At 42.2% G+C, this 25,536-nt stretch overlaps 1 protein-coding gene across 2 annotated transcripts in view; it reads right to left on the bottom strand.

Moving 5' to 3' along the window:
- Window positions 1-218: 218 nt before the first annotated feature.
- Window positions 219-25,536, bottom strand: part of KCNJ6 (potassium inwardly rectifying channel subfamily J member 6) — a 314,103-nt gene continuing 288,785 nt past the window's right edge. For both annotated transcript variants that reach the window (XM_053565648.1, XM_053565647.1), the window contains one exon: window positions 219-4,719. In XM_053565648.1, coding sequence (XP_053421623.1) covers window positions 4,394-4,719 — 326 coding nt within the window. In that variant the 3' untranslated portion in view covers window positions 219-4,393. The remainder of the gene's footprint in view (window positions 4,720-25,536) is intronic.

Raw genomic sequence — 25,536 nt, 5'->3', positions numbered from 1 at the left:
ACATTCTGTGCTTTGTCAAGGTCTGTTGGCAGCCTTCTGGCAGAATTTTGACTTCTAGCTGACACTTTACTTCAGAAGCACTCAAGATGTTCAGGGAAGAAGCATTAGAGAGAGCTGTGCTTTACTCAATTTTAAATTAAAGGCTAACATTTTCTTAAATACAGGTTGGCCATAAAGTTCAGAAACAAGATAACATTATTTACTTTATTGTAGTGTAATATCAATGAATCGTCTGTTGTATGTGTGTAACCTCTGCGTTCCAGCTTTATAGCCATCTGTTGAAAAGAAACCATCATAGCAGATAATGTTTGCCATTTATGTAGGAAATTTAATTTCCAACTTCCGTTCTAACCCTCTGAATCATGCAGAGTATCACCGAAGTCAAGGCAGAAAGACAGAATAAGACCGAGACCATTGGCCAGAGGTTTTAGAAGTGACTTACTATGACTATTTTAATTGTGTTCTCGCATCTAATCAAATGGTTTCACATTCTTCTGGTGAGTTCAGGTAGTTTTCTAACGGCATTTGTATGTCTCCTGTCTCTGTCCACCAGCTCTTATCTTTGTAAACAGTTTCTAAATATCCTAAAGATACTGGCTTAAGTCTAAATAAAAAAGCAAAGGTTGGGGGACAGTAAGAAACCTGAAATGTAAGAAAACATAGGGAGAGAAAACCTAAGAATCTTACTCGGGAGAATTCGAAATCTAGGCTTTGAAATGAAGTCATAAGTAATTTTCGAGTTAGATGATGATAAAAATAGACATTTCAGAGCCCTAGTTTGGTTACACATGCAAGAGAAAATTGTGCTTAAGAAATGGGTTGATGTTTTTACAAACAGTAGCTGGATTTCTGTTAGGGAAAGTAAAACACTGAAGGAACACAATGGAGTTAGCTCACTGGAGACCAGGGAAGGAGCAGAAGGAAGGCATCAGAGAAAGAGAGCATTGTCTGTGGGCATAGAGGGGCTGTACGTTGGCACTCCAGGTTTAGAAGGACTGCAAAAGCAATGAGCTGACATTACAGGGCTTGCAAATGCGTTAATGCAAAAACAGTATAGCTTACCCAGGGGACAGCCAGAACAGAAGCAATTTTATTAGTGGCATGAAGTTGGTTTATAAGTGAATAGGTGCTTTTCCGGTTGGAGGGCACGCTGGGGTGGATGAAAGTACAAATCCAAGGGACCGGGAAGCCCTTGGGGATGTCATGCTTCTGGCCAAACCTGCCCTTTTCTCTAGGAGCACTTTGCTCTGTCAGATGGGGCTTGACTGTGGCAAATGGCAACTCTTTAGTTCAAAGTTCTTATCTGGCTCATGGATCTTACTATGCTTGGTGGAAAAGCGGCTTCAATACATCAACCAAACAGAATATTGAGCTGAGAGTGATCTTCATTAGCTATGGATATCTAGTTGCATTAAAATAGACATTTTCATAGCACTTGACTGGCTAATGGAGTGACAGTGAATGAGGACAGGATTTTGTGGAATAGAATGAATAGAAAGTGTGTGGTCAATTCTGTTGAACTGTCTTCATGTAAAACACCGTTCACTACATGCTGCTTAGAAAATTCAGTCTCAATGAACCTCTTTCAGTTCCAAATTTTAACAGTTGACACAAAATACACTGTTAAACTGTGTTATCAATAACTGTAGAAAAATAGACATGTTTGATAGGGACATTCTAGTAAAAGGGTCTTCAGAAGCGTCCTCGTTTAAAGATTCAGAGGCTCACGTTACAAAAGTGAGATTTGGTTCAAGTTCTGCCTCCGACTACATTGACACCAAAGACCGGGAGACACAGGAGGAGACCTCACATCTGTGTGCCCTGTCACAGACACAGAACCGGCCTGTGCGCGTGGCCAGGGTGTTGTCAAGGCTCTGTGTTCAGTTGTGCTAAAGGACGGGCAAGAAGTAGTCGGGCCCCAAGCTGCTCTTCCAGCCCGACCACGGGGTTGTATGTCGTCCTTTAAACCTCAGTGATGGATTTTAAAAAGGCCTAGTGAGTCTTCAAGAGCTAAATTCACAGACATTTTGCAGCCCGTGCTGGAATTTGCTTTGTGCCACCAGGCCCTGCCCTGCAACCCTGGTGATACTGCAGGGTTAGCACCCCAAACCAACAGCGCCCTGCAGGAGGCCCCAGCCAGGTCAGCCCATGGTCCCTCCCCGAAGACTCAGGGGAAGCGTATCAGGCTCCCTCCTTCTCGACCACCACCTCTGTCTTAGTGTGTGTAGAATAAATAAAGGATATAGCAGGGTTTCAATGGGGAAAAAAATAAATGAAATGCCGGCAAACAGGAAAGGGCCTTGGCCACCAGTTTTGTTTTCTACAAAGTCAGTGCCAAATGGCAGTTGTCCTGGTGTTCGGTCTCCGAAGTCAGGGAAGAGAGACCCCAATATTAAATTTAGGAGCTGCTTTCCTTCTCTCTGGGACATCCTTTTTTTAGTTGACAGGGTCCCCAAACTACAGCAAAAGCTTGTGCAGTCTGGTCAGGGAAAGCAAGGGGGACAAACAGGGACGGCTAGTTTGATCTCTTTGACCTCTGTGGTGCAGAGCCTCAAACTGAGCACAGCTGTAGGAGCTGAAAATAAACTTGGATCCATTCAATGAATATTTATGATGGGCAACTGTGTTAAAGAGCAAACAGTTTATAAATGCGAAATTAATGTGAAAGATCTGTTACAGTGCAAAATCTCCACCTGCCCCTGAGGTTTTTGTCTAAGACTGTTCCTTTTTTTTTCTGTTTTGAAATTTAGATTTTCATTACAAACTTTCCTTCCTTCCTTCTCTCCCTCCCTCCTTCCCTTTCCCTTCCTTCTCTCCCTCCCTCCTTCCCTCCCTCCCTTCTTTCTTTCTTTCTTTCTTCTTTCCTTCCTCTTTGAAGATTAAAAGAGTTAAGGCTATAGTTTTTCATTTGTTTCCTTTTGATTGAGAAACACTTTGGATTTGATTTTTAACCTGTGGCATGCTCTAGAGACATTTCTTAGAGGGTCACCAAGATTGCTGATCTAATCTTTGAGAGTCAAACTCTGGTCATTTCAAAATAACAAAAGAATGATAGTAAAAGATCCTGGTGCAGTAAATGCAGAAGCCCCCAGGGAGAGGCAAGATATTACCCTCAGATGGAGCTGAAGTGTGAGAGTCAATGATTATGCCCCACTACATGCCTTTGTGAATTTCACAGCTTTGGGCCCAAACCATCTTCTGCTAATTTTACGGTGTCTGATTTTAACAGTCTTTAATTTCTCATGATCACAGAGTGCAACAGCTGGAGAAACAGTGGCTTTGCAAAAGAAAAGTTTTCTAAACTATCGTTTAGGGTCAAAGTGCATGTGAAAAGTAACATCATGTCATTGGTGACATGCTAGAGAATGTCCCCTTCCCGATATTCTCCCCCGGGCTAGTCAGTGAGGCCCTGGTTATCGTTAAAAAAAAGAGACATCTGTTTTGTAAACATTTCACAGTATATCAGCATACGAGCTGTAGGTTTTGCCACATACTGGACCTTGCAATTTCCCTCAGACCTGTGGCTTACTGGACTCAATGAGAGGCTCAGAGAGGGAGCAGTGAGGTGCCCTACCAGCCGCCAGTCTGGTGCACAATGAAGGCCATGCACTGAAGGGCCAGCTGTCGACAGGATCAAAATAATCAGGAGAACTCAGACATCAGAACAGAAATGACTACTGTATGTTAGGAATCATTTTTTTTTTTTGTTTTTGTTTTTGCTTCTTATTTCTAAAGTTATATATCTAAACCTACATTAATGATACATCTATGTACACTATTTAGAAGTTCTGTTCTATGATACTTTTGTACATGCTGGGTTGTATTACGAACTGCAAAAAGAAAATAATTACATAAGGCATATTTATGTACAGTGGTTTGTCTTGAGCTTACCTGGGTCCTATAACTGCAATGCCCGGGTGGGGCAAGCACCTTGCCCTGTAGCAGATGAAATGGTTTGGGGCCTATAAAATTGAGGGCTACGTTTTGTGTCTCACTGCGTGAATAAATAGGCACTGGAGACCTTACTTGTCACATCCCAGGTAACATCTTGGGCACACTATTTTCAGTGATCTGGTAGTGTACAACACATGCAGGTAAGTAGCTTACATCTCCAGGAGGTGGATGGGTGGCATTGTTTTGGGGGGGAGGAGACCAGACTTGGGCCAGATAGGAGGGGACATTTGCACCTTCACCAAATCCCTGTCTACCTTGTCAATCTAAATAGCTGAGAAAGGGCAGGTAGATATTTTACACCCTGAAGATTTTTTTTCCTGGTAATGTCAAAATTAAATATAAATAAATAAAGAACAAAGTAAGAGACAGAAAAGAAAGAGAATGAGAGACAAGAAAAGATTGTGTCGGGGAAAGGAGGGAGGGTTGCCCAGCCAGGGCACTAAACTTTGGATTCGTTCTCCAGGTTTGCCACATCACCATTCCTTTCCGTTTGCTCTTCAGGGCTCTTTTCTTCCTCTTCGGTCTCCAGTTCTGCATGTTGGTTGAGTTTGCTGGATACAGACCAACTCAGGGGCAGCTCTGCCCTGCTGGCTAACTCGGCCAGCTCTTTGGCACTAAGGGACGGGGTGCTGGTCTCATAGGTCTCATGGAAGCTGTTGTAGTCAACTTCATAGAACCCATCCTCCAGTGTCAGGACGGGTGTGAACCGGTAACCCCACAGGATCTCACTGGTGATGTAGGAACTTCGAGCTTGGCATGTCATTCCTGTAGAGAGGAGAATGGAGGCTTTAGTATATGTGAATGTGAGTTTTCCATAGCCAAGGGGCCTCAGGAAACCAGGCAAAGCTACTAAATGCAGCTGTTCAGAAAGTCCTGCATAAGGTGCTACAACTAGGGCAGTGCCGCTCATGTTGTAGACACCTGCTAAAGTGTCATGGAGATTCTAGGCCTCCCAGTGAGACCTGGGGAGCAATGAGACATCGAGCCACACTTGCCCGCATGGCCACGCATTTAGGAATGCAGGTGGGTATGGCTATGCCGTGTCTACTCTTTACTTGTGGAGAACGGTAAAGTCATGACTCCAGCCTCCTGCTGCTTTTAGAGGCTTAACATGAGTCTCAACAGGACTTGAGCACTTTGGCGACAGATTCGTCATGAAATTTGACTTAAGGAACTGTACTTAGGTTGCCTGTAAGCTGGGGCCCTGCATCAGTGTTATATTCCCGCCTGCCATGACACACAGGCTCCAACTTTGGCACTTGAATGAGGTAGAAGGGATATCCCCCCGAGTTTTCACTTTCTTCAGATTTAGTGGGCATAGTTGCTCAGATTGTATAAGGACATACTGTTTTAAAGCTTTCTCCCCTTTTTAAATGAGAAGACATTTTCTAGTTTGCACAGAAGTATCATGTGAGCTGCTGGTAGCCTAGGAGTCAGGAGTAGCTTTCCCTAAAACCTGAAATGGCAGAATGAGGAAATTCCCATCCATCTCCTTAGAAAACAAAACTAGGCAACACGCTGAGGATAAGATATGGGAAGTGACACTTACATATTTTTTTTCCTGAGGCCAAAGAGCTCTCCTACAAAAATTCTCAGGAAATGGGAGCATTTCTTAAGGCACTAATTCAGGGCTGACTTCTCCATTAGCCATAGTATCTAGGGCCCATGATACTTTTAGGGGTCTGCGAAAGCATTTTAATTTCTTTTAAAATCAGAAAAATAAACTTTTAGGTAGAAGAAAATGTTAATAAGTTCATATTCATGCCAACAAAGTTATAAAATATAATTAAAAAAATTTTTTTCAATGGAGCAAGAGGGAATGACAGGCAACTCAAAAATGTCATACTATGACCCTGTATTCATTAATTCAGGAAAGCAGCCCACCAACGGGTCAGTATGTCATCTGATAAGGCAACCAGTAATATATATTAGGCAGCTGCTTTGTGTGGGATGCAGGTGGGGGAGAGAGATAGCATACACAGAGATGTTTACATAGAGAGGTTCATTGTTACAAAATGTTCCCCCATCATTGCATTTGGTCCTTGTGCCTAGAAAGAGAAGCCAGGGTGCCAGGAATTTAAGTGATTGACTCAACTGCAGCTGTCAGAGCCTGAGCCAGCACAGCTCTCATCTAGCCTGTGCTCTTCTTCTTAATCTCAGACCTAAAATGCTGCCCTTCCTTAACATTTCTCTGGCTGACCCACTTTATGCCTCTAAAATGAGTATTGGCTTCTGTGTATTGGAAAGACAGATCAACACAGACTTGCTTTTCTTTCTCAAATAATGTTTCTCCTCAAAGTTATTTTCTTTATTTGTGTTTAGGAGCAGTGAGTGAAGATAGATCAAGGCATGGATATGTGGGCTCAAAACGAGGTGTAAATAAGGAGTCTAGGGGAAAAGTTGATAAAAATGACAGTTTTTTTCCCCATAAAAGAAGTACATGTTATTGTAAAGTGACTAGAAAATGGAGAAGGTAGTGATAACAGTTTGAGAAAACAGGAAGTTAACCAAAAAACAAAAACAAAATCTGGGGAAAGATGCCCACAGAGGGCTGTAAAAAGCTCCAACGTATTTTGAAGACTTTAAAGTGACATGTATGTGTAGGGCTGTGCACATGCCTCCCTCAAATCTGAGAAGAACCTGAGCTCTCACCTCTGGTTGACCCTGAGGCTCTGTGCAAGGCAGAGTTGTAAGTACCCTGCTGAGTGTTGAAGGCACATCCCACCATGTGTAGACAGACCCCTTTGAGAAAGACTAGGATATTTATTGGTCATAGACTTTTCATGACATCTTTGTTTAAATGTTAATCGAGCAGAGACTTTAGTGGCCCGACATACAAAGAGTACATAACATACAGAATTAGCTCAGGAAAGTTACTAAAAAACAAATAACCACAAAAAAACCTAGGGAGGAGAGAGAATCTGATTTTTAGGGTTGCCATATTATTTGAAATGTTGGTTTTCAACAGAAATTTATGACATGCAAAGAAACCAGAAAATATAGCACACCCATGGGAAGAAAAATGGTCAATAATAACTGCCCTGGAGGAAACACAGACACTAGACTCACTAGAAAAACACTTTAAGTTATCCACTTTAAATATATTCAAAGAAATAAAGAGGGTCATGTTTAAAGAAGTAAAGAAATTTAGGGAAATGAAGTTTCACCAAATAGTATCAATAAGAAAAATAAATTATACATAAAATCCAAATATAAATTACGAAGTGAAAAGTACAATAAATGGAAGAAAAATTTTCTAGAGGGACTTAGTATATTTGAGATGAAAGGAAAAAAATCAGTGAGCTTGAAGATGGTTCAACTGAGATTATTGAAGAATAGAAAGAAAAAAGAATGGAGAAAAATGAACAGGGCCCCCACAGAGCCATGGGGCACCATCAAATATACTAACATATGCATAACGGGAGCCTCAGATGGAGATATAAAGAGAAAGGAGCAGAAGGAGTATTTGAAGACATAATGATCGAAACTTCTTAAATTTAATGAAAAGCATTAATCTACACACCCCAAAAGCTTAACTTCAAATAAGATGGGCCCATTACATATAAATGATTCTCAATAATAACAGCTGATTTCTCATCAGAAACCATGGAGGCAACAAGGCAGTGAGAAGAGATTTTTCAAAACACTGAAAGGAAAAGACTGTCAACCGAGAATTTTATATCCAGCAAAAGTATCCTTCACAAATGAAAGAGGTAAGAAGACATTCCATGAACAAAAATGGGCTTTGTTACTAGCTGACCTGCGCTATAAGAAATTATAAAGGAAATCAAATCTTCTAGGCTGAAATGAAAAGACATTACACAGTGACTCAAATCCACATGAAGAAATAAAGAACATTAGTATGTTCTTTATTTACAACTATGTAGATAAACATTTTTCTTCAGCATAATTTTATGGTTATTCCATAAATTCCAAAAAATTGCCATAATTTTATGGCAATTATACTATTCCATTATATGGATATACCATACTTTATTTAAATCAGCAAACAAAGTGATGAAAATGTATGTGGGGTGGCGCCTGTAGCTCAGTGGGTAGGGTGCTGGCCACAGGCACCAGGGCTGGTGGGTTCAAACCAATCAACCAACCAACCAACAAACAAAAAAATAGCCAGGCATTGTGGCTGATGCCTAGTCTCAGCTACTTGGGAGGCTGAGGCAAGAGAATTGCTTAAGCCCAAGAATTTGAGGTTGCTATGAGCTTTGATGCCACAGAACTCTACTGAGGGCAACAAAATGAAACTCTGTCTCAACTAAAAAAAAAAAAGTATGTGGTGGGGCTATTTGTTGAGGGAAATATTAATATTAACTTGGTTTGTGTAAGTTGTCCTAAGTATGCTGTTACAGATTGAATTTGATGTTGTGTCCCTCCAACCCCAAATTCATATGTTGAAGTCCTAACCTCCAGTGTTTCAGAATGTAATATGTGTTGAGATGGAAACTTTAAAGAGGTGTTTGAGGGGAATGTGTGCAATTTTATAAATCATTTATAGCCAAACTCATTTATTCAACAGCGTGTTTCCTAGACGGCTTTATAAATGTAGAAAGTTCTTTTGCAAAAAAAAAAAAAGAAAAAAATCTGTGTTGTTTTAGCTAAATAAATTGCTTTTTATATATTCATTTATAAAAAGGTAGTCAAGTGAAAACAAGGTCCTATAGGTGGGTCCTAATCCAGTATTACTGGTGTCCTCATAAGAAGAGGAAATAAGGGTACAGACATGTGCAGAGGGAGAAACAGGTGAGGACACAGATCATCTATAAGCCAAGGAGAGAGGCCTCAGAAGAAACCAGCCTTGATGGCACCTTGTTCTCTGACTTGTAGCCTTCTGGGAGCAAATACATTTCTGCATGGTTAAGCCACCCAGTCTGTGGTACTTTGTTATGGCAAAGTAGTACACTTACTAAAGTAAAATACCTTTCCATGGTGCTTTTTTTTTTTTTTTTTGTAGAGACAGAGTCTCACTTTATGGCCCTTGGTAGAGTGCCGTGGCCTCACACAGCTCACAGCAACCTCCAGCTCTTGGGCTTAAGTGATTCTCTTGCCTCAGCCTCCCGAGTAGCTGGGACTACAGGCGCCCGCCACAACGCCCGGCTATTTTTTGGTTGCAGTTTGGCCGGGGTCGGGTTTGAACCCACCACCCTCGGTATATGGGGCCGGCACCTTACCGACTGAGCCATAGGCGCCGCCTTCCATGGTGCTTTTTAAGAGGAGAATTACTTTACATAATAAAAATGAGCAACATTTAAATAAATGTTCATGGATGCTTTTCCAATTTTTATTCATTTTTTGGTTTATGAATTCACTTTAAAAGGGATGAAGAAAAAATGTTAAGGTATTCCTAGGATAAACTAATAATTTTCATTTTCTTCAGAAAGATTCCCGGCTTACACACTGACCTTGGTCCTGAACCAGTCGTTAAAAATGCGATTGTTTTACTAAATTTGAAATAAGGAACAAATTGAAACCACCTGAGTTGGCATCATAAAAAAGGAAGAGCTTCTGGGAGGATATCAGTGAGAGTATGTGTGATATTTATGTTCCATATCAGAAAGATCACCAGGAAGCCCCCTGGAGGTAGTTTTTTTATTTTTATTTTTTAACGAGTACGCTCTGGAAAAAGAGATGCTTCATTTGGAGAGGAGCAGAAGGTAGAAAATCTGATCTTGATCTCTAAGTTCTGGTCCTGCTCTATTCTCTGGCTGTACTGGCTGCCTTATCTTTTGTTTTGTTCCGTTTTATGTATTTCTTTGATAAATAGAAATTGCACAGATTTACCGTGTCCAGCATGATGTTGTGATATATGTGTACATTGTGAAAAGGCTAAAGCAAGCTGATGAACAGATCCATTACCTCACATATTTATTGTTTTTTTGAGGTGATTTATAAATCTACTCTTAGCAATTTTCAGGTATATAACACATTGTTATTAACTGTGATTACCATTTGCATTTATATTTTTTGTGCCCTTATTCATCCTGTTTGTTTTATCTTGAATGTCCCTCCCCCAGTGGAATCCTGCTCATTTTTCAAGAACTCACTAATTTATGATCTCCTTTCTAAAGCACTCTGTGACCAGCTAGTCTCTCGTGGGAACTGTTGAGCCCAGAGCCACTGTAATACTTCCGTGACCTCGTATTACAGTATTTACTATAGCATTTTGCCGTCGGTAGTGTCTGTTTTCCTGTTGAGTTGTGAATGCCTGGAGGATCCATTTGTCTTGTTTATTTCCATATCCCAGAGCACTGAGCACAGTCCTTCAGTACTGGGGGTTGCCAGTAAATACTTGTTAAATGAAAAGAGTGGACTTAGGGAATTATACACAGACAGATTAATATTGGTCATTGGCAATGTCTGAAATGTATTATTAAATAAACAGGTGGCTTGTGAGTCGTTAGAAAAGAAAGTAGGAGATTTCTGCTTCCTGCACACCACATATGAAGAAAAGAAAATATGAGAAGAAAATATGTGATGCTGAAAAATTACAAAATTTGCAATTTTAATCAGACCTAAATTCAGTGAAAAGCAAAGGACAGGACTTCTGGGGCTGGCGAAGGTGGAATAAATGCAGGGCACAGCTAAGACCTCCGGACAAAGGACAAAATACAACATCCTAAGGACACTGGAAAGTCCGTGATAGCAGGAAGATTGGGGAGGGGAGCCCAAACTTGAATGACTGTTTGGGGATAAATTTCTTTCTTTCTTTGTTTCCCTTCTTTTATGTTCTGGCTTCAACCTCAGAGTGGCCCCAGTGCAGAACTGTAGCAGGTGCTGACGAGATCTCTGAGTGAGGCCCCGTCCTCTGACCCGGGGCCAGGGAAGGTGCTGCTGTGAGTCACAGTGGGAGCGGGATCCCTTTTAACGGGGTATGTGGTCTGCCCCGGCCAGGAGTGCAGCTCCTGTCTGCACAGCTCTGTAAGGAGGCAGTGGCACGGGCTTCAAATACGCTGGGAGAACAATCTTTTAGGCCTGAGCATTGGGAGAAGGGGATTCCACGGCCCAAAGAGTTTGCGGCTGTATTTCTTTTCTTTCCATTCACTATTTTACCCTGAGAGTGGCCCCAGTTGTGTGAAACTAGGTGGCAGCACTGGTGGCTCAAGTGCTGAGAGAAATCTTGTCTTTAGAGAAGGCTAAGAAGGGGAGACCTGGGAGGTGAAAGCAAGGGATCCTGCAGAGGGAGAACTGGAAAGAAGTCTAAGCTGTGCCTGCACAGAACAGAAAGCAACCAGAAAAGATGAGCTTGAAAAATTGCCATGTGCTACTCTGACGCAAGAGAATTGCTTAAGCCCGGGAGTTTGATGTTGCTGTGAGCTGTGACAGCACAGCACTCTACCGAGGGTGACAAAGTGAGACTCTGTCTCAAACAAACAAAAAAAAGCCATGTGTTTTATAGTGTACAATCAGACTTCTAAACGTCAGTCAAAGAAGAAGCCATGATGGGAATCATTAATACTTAGGACTGAATGATACTGAAATTCTGAATATCAAAATTATGTGATATACAGAAAGTAAGAAAAATTTATAGATCTAAATGTTTATATTAGAAAAAGGAAGTCTTAAAATTAATGTGCAGAATAGCCAATTTCTTAAGAAACTAGAAAATAAACATCAGCCATAGGCAATAAAACATGAACACATAAATTAATAAAATAGAAAGCCAGTTAATTTTTTCACAAAAGATAAAAGTTGATTTTTTGAAAAGACTAATACTAATAAAATAGAGAAACCTCTAATCAGATTGATCAAGTAAAAAATACAGAAGGCAAAAATAAATGGCATTGGGAACTCTGATATAACTACAGAAACAGCAGAGATTAAAAACAACAAAAGACATTATAAATAACTTTAACAATGGAGATGAAACAGGCAATTTTCTAAAATCATTTAACTTACTGAAACTTACTTAGGGAAAAAAAAAGCTGAGAAGTCTTATAACCAATTATGAAATTGAGCTGGTGATTAGAAACTTCCCATAAAGAAATTACAAAGCCCAGACAATTTTAAAGATGAGTTTGATGAAATATTCTAGGGAGAAATCATGAGAATTTTACACAAACTCTCTTAGAACACAGGGGAAGAATCATTTCTCAACACATTCTATAAGGCAAGTAGTCTTGATAATAATATAGTACAAGAAAAAGAAAAAACAATAAAAGGAAAATGATAATATTTTTCACATGTATAGGTTTCAAAATCCTAGAGAAAATATTAGCAAACCAAGTCTAACAGTTTATAAAAAATTGATACATCATGACTAAGTTGGGTTTATGTCAAGGAATGCAAGGTGGTTTGACATTATAAAACTGATCATATAATTTATTATGTTAATAGATTAAAAGATCATTTTAATAAATGTAAAAAATACATTTGGTAAAATTCAACACTCATTTATAATAAAACTAATAAAACTTTTTCCTTTTTTTGAGACTGAGTCTCACTCTGTTGCCCAGGCTAGAGTACAGTGGCATCAGCCTACCTCACAGCAACCTCAAACTCCTGGGCTCAAGCCATCCTCCTGTTTCAGCTTCCTGAGTAGTTGGGACCACAGGCATTGCCACTACACCCAGTTAAGTTTTCCATTTTTTTATAGTGATGGGGTCTTGCTGTATGTCCCAGGCTGGTCTTAAACTCCTGGGCTCAATCCTCACAATTTGGCCTCCCAAAGTGCTGGGATTATAGGCGTGGGCCACTGCACCCAGACGATTTTTAAATTTTATTTATTATTATTTTTTAGAGACAGAGTCTTTCTCTGTTGCCTCTACCAGAGTGCTATAGTCCAGTCGTAGCTCACTATAACCTCAGATTTCTAGGTTCTAGTTAGGTTGGCATCTTGAACTCAAAAGCTATTCTGTGAGACTCTGTTATAGGTGGACATAACTCAAATAAGGGAGGTGGGCTGCAGACCTGTCAAGTTCTCATACAGTTACAGACCCATGAGAAATACACTGACAACGCAAACCTCGAGTCTGTGATGAGAAGACCCCTCCAGGAGAGTTCCCATTAAGGAGATAACATCTGTGACACCCTGGTAAGAACAACAGTTTGGTGATCTTAGATAGAAACCAGCTCTCCCTCAGCCAGCTATAAAAGACGGGCCTCCCTCCCTAAACCCTGTTAACATCTTTTAGATCTTAGTCCACTTGTACCCAAGTGTCGAAATAAACATTTTTGCCAAAATGCCTTACATTTTGGTCTTGAGTGTTTCAATCAGTTCTTTTTCAGTTTTTACCTATTACAAAGGATCCTCCTGCCTTAGGACTATAGGTACGTTAATATTTTGAGACAGAGTCTCACTATGTTGACCAGGCTGGTCTTGAACTCTTGGCCTCAAGCATTTCTGACTTGGTCTTCCAAGGTCTCAACAGGTGTAAGCCACAGTGCCCAGCCCCAAATTATTATTATTTTAAAGAAAGCAAGGGACTGTTTAAAGTAAATAATTATATTGCAGTGAGGAGGAAATAGGAGTAGATATAATAGTGTTGTTCTAGTTCTTGAGCAAATTCCAAGTGTTCTATTATTATATTTTATAACATAATATGTGATGTATATTATTTTGTACTTCTCAAATACCATATTGTAAAAAGTCACCAGATTCCTTTTTTTTTTTTTTTTTTTGAGACAGTCTTACTATGTCTCCCTCTGTAGAGTGCTTACAGCAACCTCAAACTCTTGGGCTCAAGAGATTCTCTTGCCTCAGCCTCCCAAGTAGCTGGGACTACAGGTGCCCACCACAATGCCTGGCTATTTCTTTTGTTGTTGTTTGTTTGTTTGTTTGTTTAGCAGGCTCAGGACAGGTTCGAACCCACCAGCCCTGGTGCAGGTGGCCAGTGCCCTGACCACCAAGCTATGGGCGCTGAGCCCAGATTCCATTTTTGTTGGAGTATTATCCTACTTATTGTCATTTGTTCAAAGGCCCTTCTTTTCCTGTTAACTGCTTGCATATTTGGTGAGGTGGGAGAGCTGCTGGTGCATGTTCTGGCCTCTGAGGATCTGAAGATCTGGGGTGCTGGTGTCTGAGGGCCGGAGAGGAGGGATGCCAAGCTGTAGGAGAGAGGGTGCCCTTCCTCTGCCTTTTTTTCTGTCTGGGGCCCCAGTGGATTGGCTGGGGCCCATCTACATTGGTGAGGGTAGATATTCTTTATTCTGTATAGTGGTTCAAATACAAATCTCTTCTGGAAACATATGCAGACACACCCAGAATAATGTCTTATTGGCTCTCTGTGTATTCCTTAATTCGGATCACACAGAATCACACACACACACGATCAGCCGTCACAAGGAGGCTGCTTAATTTCTATAGTGTTTTCTGGTCTAAGTTATTTCTCCATCAGTGGGTGTGTATGTGTGTATATTTTAAAAACGATTTCATCTCATAATTTCTCCACAGAGACCATCTCTGTTCAGATCTTTTGTTGTTCTTCTGAGAGCCTGAGCTGGAGAGAAGTGTATGGAAACGGCCTGTCTTTTGGTGGTCATTTCACTCCTTGATAAGAAGTCCAGGCCTGGCGGGGAGGGAGTGAGTGCTATCAGTGGTGACTTCAAGGCTGGCCCCACCTGGGATCCAGGACAACAACTGATGCGTAGCTCAGGAGTCTGTAATGCGTAGCTCAGGCTCTGAGCAAACAGAGGGGCCAGCCCTGCAAGACAGACTGCACAGGCAAAACCCTATTTTTAGATTTAGTGACAGAATACGATAGCAGAATGTTGCACTCAATACCAATATGTTGAAAGCCATCCTCAAGAGACAGCCCCTAGGCAGAGCCAGAGGTGTGACCAGCAGATAGCAATACATCAGAATGGCCCAAGGAATAAGATTCTGATAAAACACAATGGATATAAACCACTTTGGAATACTATAAAATTATATTGTCAATATTCAAAAAAGAACGAACTGGTTGTAGGCACTTTGCCATTTTATTTCAAATACCAGGGAACACGAATCAGCGTAGAAATAAAGTATTGTGCTCATATAAGCATCAGCCTCCCTTCCTGTAGGAGAATAATGTTAGAGATATTCCAAGCCCAGTATCAAAAAGAAGCAGGATAGTATAATTATTATTTATTTATTTCTATTGATTGATTGATTTTTGAGGCAGAGTCTCACTCTGTCACCCTGGGTAGAGTGCTGTGGTGTTATCATAGCTCACAGCAACCTCAAACTCTTGGGCTCAAGAGATCTTCCTGCCTCAGCCTCCTGAATGGCTGGGACTACAGGCACCAGATACAATGCCCGGCTATTTTTTCTATTTTTGGCCAGGGCTGGGTTTGAACCCGCCACCTCTGGCATATGGGACCGGCGCCCTACTCCTTGAGCCACAGGCGCCACCCCCCGGCTATTTTTTCTATTTTTAGTAAAGATGGAATCTCACTCTTGCTCAGGCTGGTCTAGAACTCCTGAGCTCAAGTAATCCACCTGCCTTGGCCTCCCAGAGTGCTAGGAGCATAGGCATGAGCAACCCTGCCTGGCCAGGATAGTGTAATTTCCAGCGTGATGTGAGAATGATTTTAATTCAGTAAGTTCTTCCAACTGCTGATCATTTAAATAACAACGACCCCTGCCTCACTCTCAGGTTAAAATGCTCTTCAGTGAACAGTTGTGTTTCTTCTTTTACTCAAATGGAGAGCCTCTCGCTATGCAAAAAAAAAAAAACATGGAAATGTGCATTATTTAATATCTAGAAGGCATTCTACATGTGTATTCCCAATTCTGCTCTCACCAAATTAATTGATATGTATTTATAAATTAAGTATTGAGTTAAGTAATAAATATTATTTATTAAGGTTTTTTTTTTTGGCAAATGTGAATCGAAGTTTATTGAGGAAGAGAAAGGTCAGTTTACAGAGTAAGAAGGATTACAGAGCAAGGTACGTTTGCCGTAGACAGAAAATGGGCCTCCATTGTCCTGACAAAATGGTAAAGGCTATTGAGTATTCATTATGTGCCTGGTATTGGATGCTTTGTGTAAATCATCCATCTAACACTGCAATAGTCCTTTCAGGTGGATGTTGTTAAGATCTTGATTTTCACATGTGAGCAAACTAAGGCAGAGAGAGGTTAGGGAACTTTCCTGAGTTCTGCAGTGTAGATGGAATGGGATACCCTCCAAAATCATATATTGAAACCCTGACTTCCAATTTAACTATATTTGGAGACTGGGCTTTAGAGAGCTAATTTAGGTTAAATGAGGTCATAAGGACTGGTGTCTGGTATCTCTGTAAGAAGAAGGCACCAGGGTGTGCACACACTCTCTCCATTTGCACACAGAGGAGGCCACGTGGGGATACAGGGAGAAGGTTGCCATCTGCTCACCAGGAAGAGAGCCCTCAGCAGGAATGAATCTTGCTGACACCTTGATCTTCCACCTCCAGAGCAGTGGGGAAATATATTTCTGTGGTTTAAGCCACCTGGTCTGGTATTTGTTGTGGCAGTTTGGGCAAATTCACAAGCACGATGAGAATGAAATGAGGGTTCTCATTTCAGAATTCTGGCTCCAGAGCCTGTGCTCTTAACCACCACATTATTATTTCTGGTTTTGGAGATAGAGGCCATGTGCTAATTCTGATCTTGTTACTCCTACAGTGCCTTACACCTGAGGGTGGATAGCATATTTCACAAAATAAAATGGAACATAAATGGATTATCAGAGCCAGAGAGCTGCTGCCAGCCAGCCCCTGCCCAGCTTTGTCTTACCCAGTTGTTCCTTTTTTCTACTCTCCGTTTTTTCTCCACTACCTTTTCTTCCAAGCTCATCTGTGTTTACTGTGTCTTTAATACAAGTGCTGTTTGTTCTTTACCAGCATCTGGGATACCGGCTACCCTCTTCAGGAAATTGCTTGGAGGCACCAAGCAACCTTCATTTATTTTTAAAAAGATCATGAAATATCCTCACATCAAATCTCAGACTATAGGATTCTTCTTCAATCTCTCCCATTCTATGTATGTATGAAGGCTGTCCAGAAAGTATACAGCCACATATGCCTCTATTTTTCATATTATGTGACTGGGTACTTTCCAGACAGCCTTGTATCTCTCTTCTCCAGCAGCAAGAATCTGAGTTCCCAATAATCTATACATTTGTCATTGTTTCCATCTAAAACACACACACAAAATAGTGTTGGAATTGTTGCACCAATAATTCCACAGAGAAATTGCTTATTCAAGACTCAGGCCTCAAAGCTGACAACCAGATATTCTTCCATGTGAAACAGGAAAATCCAGGTGACCTTACTGAGTCTGGAAAACCCCTAGTTGTGTACTGGTAGATAGGGAACCAATCAAAGACCTGCCATATGTATTAGAAAAGCTTCCCTGCTTCCAAAAATTCTACTGGATAGAATGCTGCTCTGTCAAAGAAGACTGTATCTGGTTCTCATCTCTGCAGAATCTTTTTCACTAAATTGTAATTGTCAGTATCTGTTGTATCTTTCTCAAGTCTAGGGATGGGAGCTCTGTGGGCAGGAGTTCTCTCTTGGCCAACATTTTGTCTCCATCCCCTATTAAAGTGTTTGGCAATAAATCCAATAAATATTTGTTAGTGGCTAAAGGAATTACAGGACCCAAGAGGTAATAATTCATTCATTTGTTCATCATATACTTATTGAGAATCTATTTTGTGCAGGCACTTTGATGGAGGGTGAAATGTGATTTGGTCCTTGGGTTTACTGGATTTATAGTCTATTGAACATGAAATAAACATCTAAATAAATGTAAAATTACAACAAATACAGTGAAGAAAAGTTAGATTCTTCTATAAGACCATAAAAAAGGGGTCACACTTGGTCTGGTGTGGGAATTAGTGGAAATGTCTCTGAGGACGTGACGTTTGAGCTCAGATTGGAAGGATGAACAAGGGGCTGAGTGGAGGGGGGCAAGTAAACTATGAACAGCGGGAGCAGCATTGGCAGAGGGCGGGACTGCTGCAGAAGGATTCCTAAGGTGTTCAAGAAACAGAGAAGACCAGTGTGTTTGGGGTCTAGGTGAGGGGAGTTTAATACCAAATGACAATATTAATTGGACTACGTAGAGAATATGACTTAGAGGAGGGCAAAGCAAGCAGACGTAGCAAAAATAGGAAGCTACTTCAGTAGTACAAAGAAGAAATTGTAGTGTTGGGACAAGAACAGAACGGTGGAGATGAGGAGACTGAATGGACTCAGGAGGCCAAAGGGACAAACCTCTGAATGAATTATTCATGAAGGCGAGTTAGAAGAGCCGGTTTGGGCAACAAGATGCATGATAGTACCACTAGGAATCCTGAGTGCAAGAAGATTTTATGCTTTGTTTAACATGGAGCATGTTAAGTTTATCGTGACTTTAAGACATGCAAGAACATTAAGCAGGCTATTTGAATAACCAAGTCTCAAACCTACAGAAGAGGTCTTGGTTAGATATATATTTTGGGCCATCAGTGACACAGGAATGAGAATGGAAGTCTGGGAGGGGCTGAGATTGTCTAGGGAAGGGTGCAATAAGAAGGGAAGGCTGAAGAGGAGACTAAGCCTGGTGAAATGTTAACGTCTGATGGGCAGGAGGAGGAAGACGAGCCTGCCCACCACGTTGAGAAAGAGTGGAGAGAGAGAGAGAAAAAAGGAAATCATTCAGGAGAACCAAGGGTGGAGGAAGCCAAGGGAGGAAGATCCTTCTAGAAGGGCAAGTGGCTATCCATATGCAGAAGGAGAAATTTAGATTCTTATATCTCATTATGTACAAAAATAAAATCAAAATGATTTAAGAATTTACATCTAAGACCTGAAACTATGAGACTCCTAAAAGAAAACTTCGGGGAAATGCTTTAGGACATTGATGTGGGCAAAGACTTCTTGAGTAATAGTCCCAAAGCACAAGTACCTAAAACAAAATGGAACAAATGGGATCACATCAAGCTAAAAAGACTCTGCATAGCAGGGGAAACAGTCAACAAAGTGAAGAGACAACCCACAGAATGGGAGAAAATATTTGCTGACTACCCACCTGATAAGGGATTAATAACTAGAATGTATAGAGAGCTCCAACAACTCAATAGGAAAAAATCAAATAATCTGATTAAGCATTTCTCAAGACGTACAAATGGCTAATAGGTATATGAAGAAAGGCAAGTGATTACCAGTGTCAAGAACTGATAAAAGACAAAACTGCTCCAGATTGAAAAGTAGACGAATTCAGACACTGTGGTCATAGGTAACTTAGAGGGAGCTAGGGAAGTGGTTTGAGGAGTGAGTCTGAGGTGAGGGAATGGGGACAGGGTATATAGAAAAGTTTTCCAAGAATGTGACCATGAAGATGGGGGGAAAAGGCAATTGCTAGCAAGGTTTATGGGACTGCATGAGTTTTTAAAGATGTGAGACACCCCACCATGATTGAACACTGATGAGAAAGGCTTTGGCTGGGTGTTGTGGCTTGACCTATTGGCAGGAGAAGAGATGATCAACTGATTAGGGTTCTGGAGAGATGGATGAGACTGGGGGAAAAAGAGAGACCATGTCTGTCTTCACAGATGGAAGCGCAAGACCAGGGCTACAGGTATAGGGAGAATTGTGGTAAAGACTTGAGGGAATTTCTTTCTTCACGTTTCTCTTTTCTTGTGAAGTAGCAGGTAAGAAGGAAAAGATTTGAAATTTTCTGTGGAGTGATTTGATCAGAGAAACAAGGCTTTAGAATGGTGGGTAATCATGAAATTGTAGTGAGTATTTGTTGATTATATAGCCCACATTCCTTTCCTTTCCTTTCTTTCTTCCTAATAGTACACAGTTTTATCATCTGCCCGTACTACAGCCCATGAACTTTGGGGTCCCACTTGCCTCAGCTTACTGACACATGCCATCTCCTTGGCCAGAGCCATAAGTTCAAGAAGGCACGTGGGATGTTAGTGGTTCATTCAGGATGAATTCAGAGACCTCTGTACAGTGATGGCAAGAGTGAGCTCTTCCCGCTAATACGAACCAGCATGCTGGTAGCCCCGGTGGCTCTACTGGGACTGTGAGATCAGACAGCCAGAAGGAGCCAACCTGGAGGGGATGCCTCATTTGTCCGTGGAATTTACACTTATGATTGTCCAAGCCAGTCACTAAAAACCATCCTACTAAGGCATCCATTTGCCCTGCTGTGTTACTTTCTTCAGTAACGTCCGACTTCTAGAGTTAAGGCACAGGCCCACCAACCTGCCAATGGGGCCAAAACCAAATGGAGATTCACATATTCACTAATCCAACAAGAATTTTTGAATGGCCTCAAAGTGTCAGACTCCACGTTTGGTGAGTCCTTGACTTCAGACAGTCCAGCATCCAGTGGAGGGGTGCAAGAGGCCCAAGGACTCAGCATCACTGAGATTTCATTGTCATTAAATCCAAATGAATGAATGAATGAATGAATGATTGAGCTTACCATTATGACGACTTAGGGTGATTGGTCTCTATTCTCCTGAATGAAATATATCATCTTTAAAAACACAAAACAAGCAAATAAACCCTTTCAATTTCCCTTCAAATTTACTCTTTTTTTTTTTTTTTTTGTAGAGACAGAGTCTCACTGTACCGCCCTCGGGTAGAGTGCCGTGGCGTCACACAGCTCACAGCAACCTCTAACTCTTGGGCTTACGCGATTCTCTTGCCTCAGCCTCCCGAGCAGCTGGGACTACAGGCGCCCGCCACAACGCCCGGCTATTTTTTTGTTGCAGTTTGGCCGGGGCTGGGTTTGAACCCACCACCCTCGGCATATGGGGCCGACGCCCTACTCACTGAGCCACAGGCGCCGCCCTCAAATTTACTCTTGATGTTCATGTCAATCTACTTTCTCTTACATCAGAATTATTGATTTTGAGGGGCATGGGAAGGAGAGGGTGAGAGTTTCTTCTGGTGCAGACCCACCTAGACATGATACCAAACACTGGAGGATAAGCTGTTCTGACGCTGATGCCCAAAGCATGGAGAAAACCTCCAGGTTTTCATTGCCCTGGATACCAGTCAGTAATGACTTTTGAGATGATTCCTGGAGACTGGACTCTCCTGGAGGGACAGATGACAATACGGAGGGAAATAGCTGGGATGTTAACATGAAGGATGCACATTTCTTCCTGGCTACCTGGTGTCTTCCCACCTCTTCAAGGCTTCATGGGGTGGGTGGGCAGAGGCTGGGACAGAGGCGCCATCTCTTAGCTCTGACATACCATAAATGTGTTCATGGCTGCTACGGGCTTGGAAAGAAGGGCTTTAATTTACAAGAGCAAAGCTTTGTTGAGAGAAAATACAAAGGGTTTGGGAGTTCTAGAAGCCACAGTTATGAGAACTGAAGTATCCTGGGGTGCTGAGAGAGCAGTTAAAAGTGACACCAGCTGGGGGGAGGGTTGGGGTGTGGAAGCGGTCGTGACCAGGGCTTAGATACTGCAGGTGCCCAGGAAGGGGCTCCTAAGCCCCTGCCACTGGCCTGACCTAGGTGTGGTTAGGGGGCCAACATGGAAATCCCCCAGAGACTTTGTGAGGGACTCTGAGACCCTCGGGCCCTGGAGGCCCATGTCCCGCAGAGCCCTGAAAAATTTCAGGCACCACAAAGCAGCCCCTAGTCTCGGAGAAGAGCCACTGCCGGAAGTGTGCAGGCAGCCTGAGTCAGTCCCCAGGGTGCACCTGTGCAAGTGTGAGTGTGCATGAGTGGGCATCCCCTCGTGTGTGTGTGTGTGTGTGTGTGTGTGTGTACTGAGAGAGGATAGCTGAGAAGGGTGAGGTTTAGAAGAACAGATCTTCTCAAGGAGACACAAGGATACACATGCAGGGTCCTCTCCACGCGGACTCAGCTCTCGGGAATTTATAAACTTAACTTCCTGAAACTTGGAAATTTCCAAGTTCTGTGAAATCCTGTAGTTCTCTGGGGGTGGGAATAGCATCTCCCGCTTGATTCAAACTGGCCAATGGGAAGGGTACCTGTGGGGTGGAACTTTTTGACTGTCAATACAAAGGGAAAGACCAAGGCAGTCGGGGAGTGCGGCCATTTGGAATTCTTCTATGCCGTAAGCTCCCGGCTGGTGAATAAAGCCCTTCCTCTTATAAACGTGGTGTTTGGGTGCTCTTTCTCTCCGTTGGGTCTTGTCTTCCTGCAACAGTGCAACTGCAGCTCAAGTGTGCTTTTGCACACATGCAAGTACACTGCGCATGTGGAGGCCAGGAGTCCCCACATCCTTCACCTGCAGGGCCAGTGGGAGATCCGCCCACTCACTTCTCACGGGAAGCCTGGTGAGCACTGGAGCTGTGAGCTGTGATGCCCCGGGACACCCTGGTGCTGGGGTGGGGAGCAACAAGCGGCAGGTTGTGCAGGTTGTACTGGGGCAGACTCCACCTCCCGTGACACGGTAATGCCTGCCACCCCAATTCAGATCCCCCTAGGGCGGGAGAACAGCTTGAAAGACAATTTGGATTTGAATGAACCACATCTAAAACTGGGAGTGACTAAGTTATCTTTAATGGTATGTGTAAGTTTTTCCTACTAGGAAATTCAAAGGGAGCTTAAGAGTAGAATTTAATTTCAGTTTCAGAGAAATAAAGTTGTTTCTATCACTGTTTATCTGAGTGCCGTGTCTATAAATTACATGGGTATAAGATCTCCTGGAACACATTTTTAAAATTTGGCTTAAAAATTTAAAAACTCTTCCTTCTCAAATAAAATAGAACATGCTATTTATAACTAAGATGACTTCATCTTGAAGGAAAAAAGTGAAGTTTGTGAACCTGAGGTTGTCCTCTGCTGAATTTACAGCATTTGAAAAAACTTTATGTGACACTATTGCTCTGTGTAGCTGGACATAAACTTCTTATTTCAACTGACTTTAAGGTTCCAGTGACAAACAGACAGCTCTCTTGTCTGAGGCAGGTGGGGAGCCACCCCGCTGGCCCCAGGAAATAGCCCCAGCTCTCCATGGGCAGCAGAAGCACCTAGGCTGACTCTCCTAGCTTGACTGGGAACACAGGGCCCCTCTCCTCTCTCTTCTCTCTCTCTCTCTCTCTCTTTTTTTTTTTTTTTTTACAGAACTGAGGACTCAGTTGGGGACCTGTTGGGGTGACTGTGATGAACCAGAGGGTGTCCCCTAACTTCCTGGGCTTGGTGAAAACCACACTCTTTAAATTTTGCTATATTGTTCCTGGTGAAAATCAGTAAATTGAGGAAGTAGGAAAAAGGCAGATAAGTGAAGTGGCAATTTCTCGTGCCTGACCCACCTAGGCCACTGCCTGGTTTAGAAAGGTCCTTGTATGAGCAAGTGAATTTTCTGGGGGGACGACATCTTCCACATCCGTATTTTATGATGCCATTTTTCCCCTGATCATTCTGCAGGCTGGTGAAGTGGTGAGCAGGGATTTGAACTCAGATCTGTGTCACCCACCCATGTTCACCTTGCCCGTGATGTGCAGAGCGGGGCATAAGCCTCCAGACTCCTTTTTGTAACTTGGGTGTTATCTCTTAAAATGGGGATCCCCTTTCTGTAAATATTTACAGATTACTTTATTCCTTGGGGAAAAGAATTGCTCTGAATGTGGTGGGAGCAGGGAACATCGCTGTCTGCAGTAAGGGCCCAATTAGCTGATTTCATACCAGCCATCGCAAGACTGAGACATTTAGTCCAGAGATTAAGCAGAAAACAAAAGTGAGACCAGAGCATGTCAAGCACATGGCAGGCCTGCAAAGGGAATTAAGGACAGGTGGAAGCATTTGGTCCCTGAAGATGAGCATGACATTGCAATTCAGTTTGGTAAGAAAACTGAGGTCTCTGGGAAGTGCCTACCCACATGTGAGGATTTCTCTGTCAAGTTTCTGCTGCTTTGCAGCCATTTGAAATGGGTTCTAAAATATCTGCAGTGCAGCACATTGGAGCAGAGCTTTTCATTTGCTGGAGTGTTCGAGCAGGCAGAAGTGATGTTAGTGTGTGACTTTCTGATAGATTTAAAAAGCCCTTCAGGAATAGGTGGTGGCGATAGAGTTTCTTTTCCTTCCTTTTTGGCTCATCTGCAGAATGGAAGAAAAGAGAGACTATTCCCAAATATTGTGCTCCTTCTCAAGAGCACACAGGCAGTGAGTGCTTCTGAGGAGGAGGGGAAGGATGCTGAGACCCAAAGAATCCTCTGCAGCAGATTCCTGGTTCCCTGAGGGTGGAAGGGGCTTCAGAAGCCACTCCTCCCTCTTGCTGTAGGAAGAGAAACTGAGGCAGTGGCTTCTTGCCCCAGGCTGCTCAGCCAGCGAGCAGCACAGCCTAGGGCACCTCCAGATCCCCCAGTGCCCAAGCTGGTCCTCTTTCCATTCTGACCCCCAAACACCAAGTATCTGTCTGGAAATGTTGTTGCCCATTCTTCAAACATTAAGCTCCTTATTCTCTTTCTCCAAATGATTAGTTTTCGTGTTTACACTAGCTAAAGCCAAGTTAGGAATACTTCTAACTCATATTTCAAACAAATTTTTAAAAATAAAGTTTCCTAGTATTCCAAGTTAGGAATACTTCTAACTCATATTTCAAACAAGATTTTTAAAAATAAAGTTTCTACACTGCTTTGGAGAGGGCCTAAGCTGCGCAGAACTTCCTATACCTGTGCCGGAAGGCCCTCTCAGGGCCCTGTGTGGGGAGGGGGAAGAGCTGCACCGGGTCCTGGGATTTCTTGTTTTTCTCCAGACATTCCTGGAAATTGCATCACAGATCCAATTGGATTGTCCCTCTTTTCATGTGCTTGTTGGCTACTTGTAAATCTTCTTTGGAAAAACGTCTATTCAAGTCCTTTGCTGATTTTTTTTCTTTTCTTTCTTTCTTTTTTTTTTTTTTGAGACAGTGTCTCAAGCTATTGCCCTTGGTAGAGTGTTATGGCATCACAACTCACAGAAACCTCCAACTCCTGGGCTTAAGCGATTTTCTTGCCTCAGCCTCTCAAGTAGCTGGGACTACAAGTGCCTGCCACAACTCCTGGGCTATTTTTGGTTGCATTTGCCATTGTTGTTTAGCTGACCTGGGCTGAGTTCGAACCTGTCACCCTCGGTGTATGTGGCTGGTGCCATAACCACTGTGCTACAGAAGCTGAGCCTCCTTTGCTGTTTATTATTATTATTATTTTGCAGTTTTATGGCTGGGGCTGGGTTTGAACCTGCCACTTCCGGCATATGGGGCTGGTGCCCCACTCCTTTGAGCCACAGGCGCTGCCCCGTCCTTTGCTGATTTTTAAAATGAGTATTTGACTTTCTGTTGTTGAATTTAGATGTTTTGGCTGCAAGACTCTTTCTCATACTTCATTTGAAAATATTGTCTTCCATTCTGTATTTTGTAATTCACTTTCTTGGTAACACTCTTTGATGTGTAAAAGTTTTCAATTTTGATGAAGTCAACATTTATCTATTTTTTCTTTTTGTTTGCTTGTATTTTAGTGTTATATCTAAGAATCCAACGCCAAATTCAAAGTCACAAAGATGTACCCCTATGCTTTCTTCTGAGAGTTTTGTGTTTTCACTCATATTTAGGCCATTGATGGATTTTGAGCTAATGTTTGTATGAAGTAAAGGTTCGCCTTAGTCTTTTTTTTTTTTTTTTTTTTTGCAGTTTTTGGCTGGGG

Source organism: Nycticebus coucang, chromosome 16 (genome assembly GCF_027406575.1).
Source record: "Nycticebus coucang isolate mNycCou1 chromosome 16, mNycCou1.pri, whole genome shotgun sequence".
NCBI lineage: Eukaryota > Metazoa > Chordata > Mammalia > Primates > Lorisidae > Nycticebus > Nycticebus coucang.
Note: the sequence above shows the minus strand (reverse complement) of the source record. Positions and strands in the feature narration are given on the sequence as shown.